The 10,236-nt window shown below is 40.9% G+C and overlaps 1 protein-coding gene across 2 annotated transcripts; it reads right to left on the bottom strand.

Moving 5' to 3' along the window:
* Positions 1-90: 90 nt before the first annotated feature.
* Positions 91-8,878, bottom strand: LOC135941693 (transmembrane protein 164). 2 transcript variants are annotated; one of them, XM_065487351.1, is made up of 8 exons: positions 8,282-8,878; positions 2,644-2,737; positions 1,917-2,171; positions 1,593-1,709; positions 1,449-1,527; positions 1,182-1,282; positions 965-1,117; positions 91-906 (listed from the first exon to the last, which is right to left on the bottom strand). In XM_065487351.1, the coding sequence occupies exons 2-8, from the start codon at positions 2,734-2,736 to the stop codon at positions 784-786; spliced, it is 921 nt and encodes a 306-aa protein (XP_065343423.1). In that variant the 5' UTR covers position 2,737; positions 8,282-8,878; the 3' UTR covers positions 91-783. The 2 variants fall into 2 exon arrangements, with proteins under 2 accessions (XP_065343423.1, XP_065343422.1); XM_065487350.1 differs by lacking the exon at positions 8,282-8,878 and adding an exon at positions 4,995-5,266.
* Between the last annotated feature and the right edge of the window lie 1,358 nt (positions 8,879-10,236).

Below are 10,236 nucleotides of genomic sequence, written 5' to 3'. Positions count from 1 at the left end.
CACCCACACATGCTTGGTATAGCTTGTAAATTATTGCATTTCTGATAAAAATCAAGTTTAAATATTTTTCTGGCAATTCTCTCGGCTATATTGAGTTTATATTTCCCTAAACGTTTATTATTTAATTATTATACAGTATTTTGGACACAGCATTCATTTATATTAAAATCAAGCCGTTAGACCATACTCACATCATTGTCACCACAAAACCTTTAAGTAGCTCAACATTTCAAATGGATTTGTAGCCAATTTCACTCCCCGCACAATCGCAAGCCTATCACAATAAATGTCTGTTTAAGAGGCCACAAATTGTATAAATTGATAACAACACACTCTTTTCTAAACAATGCTCTTTTGATCTTGATTTGATACAAATCAAGAAATGTTTCTATATAATTCACAACATTTCATATAATTAGCCGTTCTCTTAGAAATGACACATCTGTCCAGAAACACACACTTCTATCTATTTGCTCTGTCACAACCGTGGATGAGTGTCGATTCATTTCAATTTGTCGTAATCCGATTATAGAATCATCTAACAATGACAACTTTTAAAATACACGCAATATTTTAACCCTCTGCAATCCTTAAAACCCACTCTCTCTGATCAAAACTTTAACAAGATCCATTACAGACTTCGCTTAAGGCCTTCTACAAAGTTACTGATTTAGCAGTCAAATTTAAATTACTCGAGTGAATAGCTGTGGCAAGTCGTTCATGTGAGCGTTTTCTCTGCCAGAGTGAGATCATATATGAGCCACAGCTAGGGGCTTTTGCAAATTACTCCGCGTGAGGGTGGCCGGTCATCGCTGAACCGTTTTCCTCCTTCGCCCCTCCGTGGAGAGAAGTCTTGTCCGATGTTTGATTCTCGTCTTTGGCACAGGCAATTTCGTAGGAATCTCCCTGACATTTGGTTGAGTTTAATGAATGTCGCACCAAGTAAAGAATTTGTCCATCTTACCTTGTTAATGAAGCCCTGGAAAAGGCACATCATCTTGCTGCACAGTGGACATAGGAGAGCTTCGTGAATCACCGCGGCCGACCTGTACCACTGGCCGTTGAACGGGTCCGCAGGAAGAGGGCACAGCATGTGGTTCAAGTTAACTTCAAACGGCTGAAATTATTAAATTTTAGGTGGAAATATTTAAAAATATATATTTTTTTTGTTGAAAAATTACCCTTCCTACAAAACTGAGTACAAGGAAGTGGTACAGAAGGATGAATCCATAAGCCAAGGCGTTCCAACTAAAATCACGAGCAGACTCAACTGTGTAAACACCTGCAATGGGAAAAGTCACCAGTTATCAGCGGCAATTTGCTGAGGGCCGCAACCTGCTCGACACGCACGCCAAACAGGTTGCATAGATCGATAGAAAAAAGGGCGTTTCTATATTTCATTCAATCGAAATTTGCACTTTCAGATCATAATCAACTTTGCCCTGTACCTTTGATTTTGATGAGATATGCAGGTACAATGAGCATCATTGAGTGTTGTAACCAGTATGTGACAGTCTCAAAAGGTAGCTGCAAGTCGAAATGAAGTAATAACCGTCGTCAGCTAATAAAAAAAGGCTGCTGATGGGTTTTACCTGTCTCGAGTCTGTGACTGGGAAAACAAAAGCCAGGATTGCACCGTTTAGGTAGTTAAGATGCAGGCGGAACCAACCACTCGCAGTTTTACTGGGAGGTGCAGCCAAAAGGTACAACTAATTAACACACATAATTAGATTGCTTATTGACCAATATATATTAAAGTTAACATATCATTTAGAGCTAAAACGTCGATTTGAATTAATAATATTAATTAGACGTAAATTTAAACTCTTTAAACAGTTAATTAGTTTAATTAGCTCGCTACCTCTAAACAAAAAAGATTTTAATTGTAGAATCAAAAATTAAAATTCGTTACAAACCTGAATCAGTGTGACGATGTGACATGGATTTAGGAGGTACAAGACAGTTTGGGAGGCAAACTTGAAGCCCACCTCGACGCCCCAAATGAAGCTGTAGAGCAGCAAGAGGTAGGTTCTGGTTTGCAGCTGCTGTTGCGAGTAGATTGGACGGTGCGGCGTGGGCACTTTGTAGTCGGGCGGTTGGTAGAAGGTGAGCCGTCGCCAACCCCACGCGATTAGCAGCGACGCGATGACACTTGTGTAAACTGTCTCGATCTGATAGTCAAAATGCAAAGACGTGATGACACAGTGAGATTTGACAAAACAATATCAATAATTTTGCATGCAATAATATTTTGGTTTTGTAATCTCACTTAACTTTGTAATTTTAAAACCTTTTAAACTCCACAAGGTTTTTAATTTTTTAGTTACAAGAAACATAATCAAGCCCAAATTTCAAACTAGACCAGAGCCATTGTTGGATTTGATTAAATCATGAATAGGAAAATGAAATTGAAATTTGAAATTAAGAGCCATACGGAGTCATGACAAAAAAGCAATGAAAACACGATAAGCACGAAATTAGCATTCCTAAAACTCCATAAAATTTGAAAGTTTTGGTGAAAATCGATAAAATTGATTTTTAGGACGACCATTTGTTCCCATTGGGTTGAATTAAATTGCTTCCATTGCAGACGAGTGATTCAACAATAGCATTCGTTGGCAAAAGTTAACAATACACACTCACCCAAATGACCCTTTTGCTGAGGTAAGCTGCACACTCGGGCCCTCCATCCCCAGGGACTGAAGCGTTGATTCCGACGTACGCCCACTCCCACATCCTGCCAACACACGAAAAGCACTGCTTAATGGTTTGCCTGGCCCTTTGCTTGAATGGCACGTTTGCAAAGCAAGACAAAAGGACCGCAGACAAGTGGAAATCGAATTAGAGGTGCCGACCGTCATTCTGCTAGCTTTGCAATTAATACGTTGGCCAGTGCCGTGCCATGGCATAAATTATACTCTCTGGACTCTTAACTGCTCAGCGGAATTTAATTTTGCTTGCAGTATGATTTAAGACTAAACCTACACAAAACACAGAGTCCTCGCTTGAAGAAGTGAGTCATTAATCTTTTCTGAATGAACTCGTTAAAATAATCTCGGTTCAAAAATGCATCAATTAATACATAAAAAAATATACGTTGTCTGACCCATGTTGTCAAAAGTCAATGCCTTCGCCAGATAAAATCTCAGAGTCGTATATCCCAAGAACTCAAGAGCCAGACGATGCCAAAACAAGGGCGTCTAGTCACACGTGCGCGGCCCAAAAAAGAAATGGATCGAAGAGTATGCAAAATGAGAGACGCTCGCCACGAATAAAAAAGCATAACCGCACGCACAATAAGTGGACTGGTAGGCAATATTGATTGCCAATTTATCACTGTCCCGAGAGCTGGAGGCGGCGGGCGGGATGGCGCAGCATTATCACATGACGAGATGACGGCCGCGCTGCCCTCATGAATTATCCAGAAACACCATTTTTTCCCATTATCAACGGACTCTATGCCGCAGGCTCGAATCAATATCTATTTGATTTCAACACTGCATGTCGCAGAGATGGTGCCCTGAAGTACAGTGTTATGGGTCTCATGGGCTGACCTTTCGGGTAAAATGTAATAAAACCGACAGCAGGCTGATTAAAAGGCAAGGATATCATTCGACCAGTTAAAGTGGGTTGATATAGGGCGACAATTGAAAATTATTTGAATTGTTGGATGCATTTAGCAGTTGATCGATAAACAATTTGCAATAGTCAAAAAGGGAACTTGCTACAGTAAAAGTTCAATTTTTCTCCAAAATTTACAGCACTTGACCATATTTTTTTGGCAGGTTTCGATTCTTCTCATCGAGATCTGTCCAACAGTGACTGAAACCTTTTGGGGAAATTATTTGCTGTGAAATAAAATAGGAGACAGTCCTCGCTATTTGAGAAGCATGCTAACTTTGCAGCCTTTTTTCTCAAAAATTTACCCTGCTACTTAGATAAATTTTGGCTTCAACGGAGTCCTAAGGGATGAGTTTGTCCTGGTCCCGGTAAAATTGCGTGACTTTCAACAACTAAACGCAAATTTCCGATTTCCAAGAAAATTGCAACAATCAATTCGACTGTGAAAATTTGGGTGTTTGTTGAAAGTTGCGCAATTTTAATCGCAACATCGATTTTCCAGTATCAATCCTTGGTGGATTTACATGATTACGTGGTTAATTTAAAAAACTTGGTCCTAAAAACGATTTACTTATATAATGCAGATTTTTATTAACTCTTTTTTTCGTTTTGACTCGAGTTTCTGAGAGGTTGTTCCACGAAATCAATAGCTAAACTAGTAAGCATGTCATTTAATTTTGAGTTGTGAGGGGCAAAGAGTAACCTTTTAAAATGTTGTAAACTTAATAAAGGCAGGCGATGACTTTCGCTTTTTTAAAATCCTTGAAAAGAGAACTTGTCAAGATTTCTAAAGATAACTTATCTACTCAAAATACCCCTCACTTGATGCAGCGTTAATATGCAAATGAACTTCACTCTCGTTGTAATTATGTTTGGATTGAAAAATTGTTTACTCATCAATAAATTTCCTCCTTAAGTTTATCAAGCTTAAATATTTTTTTAATTAAAATATTAAATAATTTCAAGAAATATTCACAATTTTCGGACTAAATCAAGTCCTTAAAGTCATAAAACTGTTTTACGCTTTGTAACTATCCTTTTTCATTGGTTAACAAACATTTTCCAATGCTTTAAAATTGTAAAAACTATATATAAAAATATATCCAGCCATGAAATATTTTAAATTTGGAAAAATTCCCAAGATAGAAGTGGAAATTTCCCATTACTTGCTTTTGTACGGTACGGAGGAAACATTAAAAAATTGTGCAACGAGAACAATCATTAACACTGTATCCCTGTCTTCTTTAAAAGTTTGCAAACAATTAATGAAAATAACTAGAAGTGGCACCAAGAAACGGCGGCACGAACGCTGGGAATCTATTTCTAACCAAATTCGTGAACTTTGACCGGAGTTGAAAGACACGTCAACTAACCTGGAGCTATTATTAGCTTGGGAGAGAGTGCCTTCTCAAGCAAGGAAGAAGAGCCTTCCACAAAGCGGCGCTAACGATCATTCCTCGCCAAGCATGCCAGCAAATGAGGCGGAACCAAATAATGAAATGCCACCGAAAAAGCAGCTCAGCGACCGGTGCTCACTGGTGCAAAGGCGCGTCGCAAATGAGTTAATGAGCGCCGAGCGCGAGATTGTTTGCTCAGCGCATGCAAGCAGCTTCGTTTTCGTCGTTTCTAACTCGCGCGCGCTGCTTTATAGCTGCTGCATTGTGTCGCGAGTTATTATTTCATTAAATGCAGTTTTCACCCGACACTTCTGCTGACGGGCTCATTGCACTCGCTCAGATGTTTTGAAACCACGCGCGAGCACCGCAAGTAGTCGCGGTGCGGCATTGTTCAGCCCTCTCGTGAATACTAACTATTGCGCTTCACTTGGCAAATGGATAATTGATAACTTAAATTGCTGCGCTGGAAAATAACTCTGCCATGACGATTATAATTATGTTGCAATTCCGTTGGGGAACATTGGAAACGAAGTCATAATAGTAGTAATAGGGCACGTTATGACAAAGTCGATTCATTTTATGTTTCGCGCGTTCACGTAGTTTCTGCTTGTCATGTTCAGCTTGCCTGTAATTACCTTAATCATGCAAAATAAAGGCCACAAGCTTAAATTTTTTTAAATAAAATAATCCTCATTCCTTGTATTCAAAGATTGAGAGCATATGCATAGTATTTGGTATTTGGTTAATTAAGTTATTACAACAGAAACTTCAAAACGTATGGATTGATTAAATTATCATTTAAGTGAAATGAAATTATAAATCAGTGTAGAGAAAGTAAATATTTTTCTGCGCTATCAAACACAAACAACGGCGTGTCATCATCGTCGTCCACGTTACAAAACAAAGTTACTCAAGCGCAAAATTTACCTGTTGTCATAGCAAATTATCTTATCAATTTCATAGCGCGTTTGCTGTCACGAGCACTTTGTCACACACGAATATTTACTGTAATGTACATAAAAAACATTTTATTAACTTAAAGGTGTGCAAAAATAACAACGTAAAAGCAATGAAATTTAAAAAAATATATATAATAAAACCTTTTCGCACTGCAATAATTTAAATTTGATTGCAAAAGGGATTTAATTTAACATGGTCCCTCAGAGGTCCAAAAGGTCGAAGCCATGGGAGCAATCAGCCTCTGAAATGCACCTCTGGTGCGGAATAAGGAAGTCAAACCATTGGCGCGTTCCGTTCCAACGGCAGGCAACTAAGGTCGTATAAAATTCATGAATACCGCGAACAATTCGCTCTTGCCTGACCCGCCGTTTTAATTTTGCATCGCCCCAACTGCATGAATAATTTTGGCATTCCAGCATGAGGAACGAAAAGACCTGACCGGATATATAACAACTGATAGTGAGCTTTTTCGGATTTTGTTCTGCATGCAGACTTTATAAGTTAGAGAAGGGACGTTTGAAATGAAAGCTTTGCATCGCAAGTAGACTATTACTTTTACCCCTCAAAGGAACGATGAACTGATCGTCCGATCAAATCCTGCTGAGGATTATCTATCGGCCACGCAAACCGTTGTCTGGTGAAACAAAGCAGCGTCGAGCTAGAGGGGCTCTCAAAAGTAGTGCAATATCCAAAGTATGCGAAGCTCACGGCTCACACACGCTCGTCGTGGCTTCTGAGAAAACTTTGGGCCCTTTGAGCTGGAATATTTGAATGAGGCCTTAGATGTGCTACTGCCCGGAGAGAGACTTTTGTTCCCGCTCTTGGCACGAACCTATTTGCATATATGCATGTTCGCGAGCGAGACACACGGTTATCCTCGAACCAACAATGGGGCATACCTGCCTCGTCGTCTTAATTAAAAAACAACACTCCCTCGCGGGTGCTCTTCCTTGCCAAATTTTGCATAACAATCTAATGTGCGGAAAATGTGCACTTTTTCCATTTTCTACTGGAGAGCAGCTCATATTGTCTGCTTCGTTCAGCTTCCTTTAATATGCTAAGCACGGGGGCACGTGACTCTTGTGTTGTGGAAATCGGTGCAAAGTACACAGCGGTACACAATAGCTCGCATCGCGTTTTACGTGGTATGCTTATTTCAAACTTACAAGTTTAGAGCAGCTTGGATGATTCGCCAAAACTTTACCAATTTTAATAGAGCTATAAGCAAAATTCACGATATAGTATATTGAATGAGCGAATGAATCCACTAGATAATAATTGGAAGTTTTCCCTGAAAAAATTGACCGGTTGGAAATTACTCTTTTATTCGAAATTTCAATAAGTTTATACAAAACCAGCCAGTATATTTTTACATCATTTTATACTTTATTAGCTTTTCTAAAGCTGTGATCAATTGATAAGTCTATCGGTTTTGTTGTCCCAGTAGTGCTGCTTTTAACAAATGTGCCACACGCATCGGAGCAGGAAAGATAAAATTTCACTGCGATCCTAAAAAAGATCTATAGTGCATTTTACGAGGGAAAAGAGGCAGAAATAAACATCACGGGTTTTGCACACTTGGGAACAAATTGTGTGTCATCAAATCACGGGAGAGTGGTTTGCACGGCAAACAAGCGGGCGCTGACAGACAATCGCTTGGTCAATTTTTAACGAGTTGCGCGAATGGTAGGTCGCACCCCGCGAGCCGGACGTCACACGCACGCCCCTTGTATGCACAGCAGTAGTGACGCAACATTGATTCCAACGCGCAACAAAAAATACGAAATTAGCAAGTGCCGGCACTGGCATTTACGTGACTGGCGCCCTTTGTGAAAGCCGGCTCGCTCTAGAGTGTCATTTATTAAGCACGCCTGTTTCGGCTGGCCATTGTTCTCACACAACATCATTTATGAGCCGGCTCCGCATGACAAGAACCGTATGCACCCTCGTTCGTGCAGCAGCCAGAGGTGTAATACTGACGAGGCTCGCGCGACCCCTCGGACACACCACGCTTTGGGCCGGAAAACGATTCGCAAACCGCGAGAGAAAATTCGTTTCCAGCCTAGATCGATAATTTTGCGATACGAACCCTCTTTTAAAATCGTCATGCTGCTCGTGACTCGAAGAAATCAATAATATCTTTTGAACGCGTGCTTTTTATTCAAGCAAGTTTGTGGCACGACAGCCGGCAGCCGAAGGGGCACCGCCCAACGCACGTTCTTGCTGAAAAACGGCGTTAACTGCACTCGCAAGTGCGCTAAATTTCGGGCCTAATTACAAAAGCAGACGCGGAGACGACTTACCTGGCTGGTGCTGTCGTGTGGGCAGCCCTCGGTATGCGACACTATTGCAGACACACGACCGTGGCCAACCCCTCGGCATCGCAGCGGAAGGGGTGGCGGGCGTGCATTTGAGCGGCCTCCCCCGGACGACGCATCGCGCACCAACAAACTGCAGGGAGGAAGTTGCGGTCGAAACTCACGACTCGACGCCGGGCAAAAAATTTCCTCCTGCTTGGAATGATCGATTCGCGAGCACCTCAAGAGGGCTGTTTTTCGCCAGCCATGTTGGCAGCCGTGGTGTATTGCGGGTGGTTTCAGAGCTCGTCGATAGGGGATGGTCGGTGCACGCACTCGGAGGGGCTTTCCAGATCAGACTATATGGGTGCTGACCTAGCGCAAAACGCTGCCCGCGATCGCCACCACCCGGCATGAGTTTGTGTGCATTGCGGAACGCACGAGATCTTGACCGCCGAAGGAAGTGAGCCGCGGTCCGAATTGCTTGTGCGCATTGGTAATTTTCGTCAGTCATGCTAATCAGTGTTCTGGCGGTCGGTGCGTCGACCGAGATAATGGTCGGGGAAAGCAGCTGTTGCCGCTTCGACCATCTGGCCTCGAGTGATAAGCTGCGGGAGTAAAAACAGAAATAGACACCGCGTTTGGAACTCACTAGTAGATGACGTGTACCAAGGAAATAAAAAATCGATAAATACGATAAAAAATCGAAGATATGACGATATAGATGAGTTATCTTTTTTTAAAAAGGAAAACGACAAGAATTATAAGATTTGAAGTGAACCTTTCGGATTCGATAAAACCTTTTTTTAATTTACTTCTAAATGTTTTTATTGACCGTGATCGGCACTCCTGTTGTCACGTTCAAAATTGAAGTGTAACAAATGTAACCAATTGGCCCGTATTGTTTAACGCATTCACGGCTTGTAATTGCTATGCGAAAATTCGAGCGATGTTTGGGGGGTCGCCGACAGGCTGAAGCGAGCCTGTACGTTTGTTGGACTCACTTTCATTGTCATGACGAGCCCAATCGGATTTGGGAGGATCGTGAAAAGTAGTCCAACCCATACCTACTTGCTGGCTTGCACCTTCTCAGCATGATACGTGAATTATATTCACGGGAGAGACGTGAATTGTGATTTTTATTATATATGCTTATTGTATGACTTGTAGAGGAAGAATAAACAACAATATAACATGGAAAGTTTATAAACGAAATACTACGGTGCGGAGGCAAAAACTAGGTACTTTTCTGAACTGGGCTGAACCCACTGAGGCTTGTAAGCTTATGTATACTGCAAGTTAGGGGTGAGAAAATGTCACCCCGCCGTATGTCACGATACCTGGGGTATTAAAGGTGAGTTTTTCGCACCGCGCAGCAGTGACATGCGACAGGGTGAGATTTTCTCACCCCTGACTTGCAGTGATGTTTATTTGTTCGTCATGTTATAAGGACAATAGTTTTCGCGAATTTCTCACAAATCAGGGGGTCGGTCTGGTCAGTAGAGCTAAACCGATGAAAACATTAGAAAAATAATAGCTTTAAAATTTTCTGCAGTTTGTTGCGGGAGCGGGGTGGTATTTAAATTAATAATACAACTTATCATGCAGCTAGTCAAACTTAATATACTAGTTATGAGTTTCAGCCAATTGTTTGCTAATGTTGCAAATTGATTTTCCTCCACAAGGGTGCAAATTTTGTATGAATGCTTTTTGATAAAAATGATGTGTGTGTTTTTAATAAGCATATTGTGATATAGTATCGAGGTCTCTTCTAATGCAAGTTAAATTTAATCAAATATATCCTTATCTGATTAATGTAAAGTGGGCTTTGAGTTTAATGATTCCATATATCTTGATCTCTTAAAATTACAATAAAATTAGAGCATGAAATAATGAAATTTGTTTATCTTTGATAACCATATACCCTCCATCTATAAATGAAAATAGCACACACTCTTGTG

Source organism: Cloeon dipterum, chromosome 4, assembly GCF_949628265.1.
Source record: "Cloeon dipterum chromosome 4, ieCloDipt1.1, whole genome shotgun sequence".
In the NCBI taxonomy this organism is placed as follows: Eukaryota; Metazoa; Arthropoda; class Insecta; order Ephemeroptera; family Baetidae; genus Cloeon; species Cloeon dipterum.
Note: the sequence above shows the minus strand (reverse complement) of the source record. Positions and strands in the feature narration are given on the sequence as shown.

Bases quoted from the DNA above. Each gene is read 5' to 3' on its own strand.
- LOC135941693 (XM_065487351.1), bottom strand. From the start codon at position 2,736: ATGTGGGAGTGGGCGTACGTCGGAATCAACGCTTCAGTCCCTGGGGAT. The intron at 1,710-1,916 runs GTTTGTAACGAA...TGTGTTAATTAG, and splicing joins ACATCGTCACACTGATTCAG to TTGTACCTTTTGGCTGCACC. The intron at 1,283-1,448 runs GTACAGGGCAAA...TTCCCATTGCAG, and splicing joins ATATCTCATCAAAATCAAAG to GTGTTTACACAGTTGAGTCT.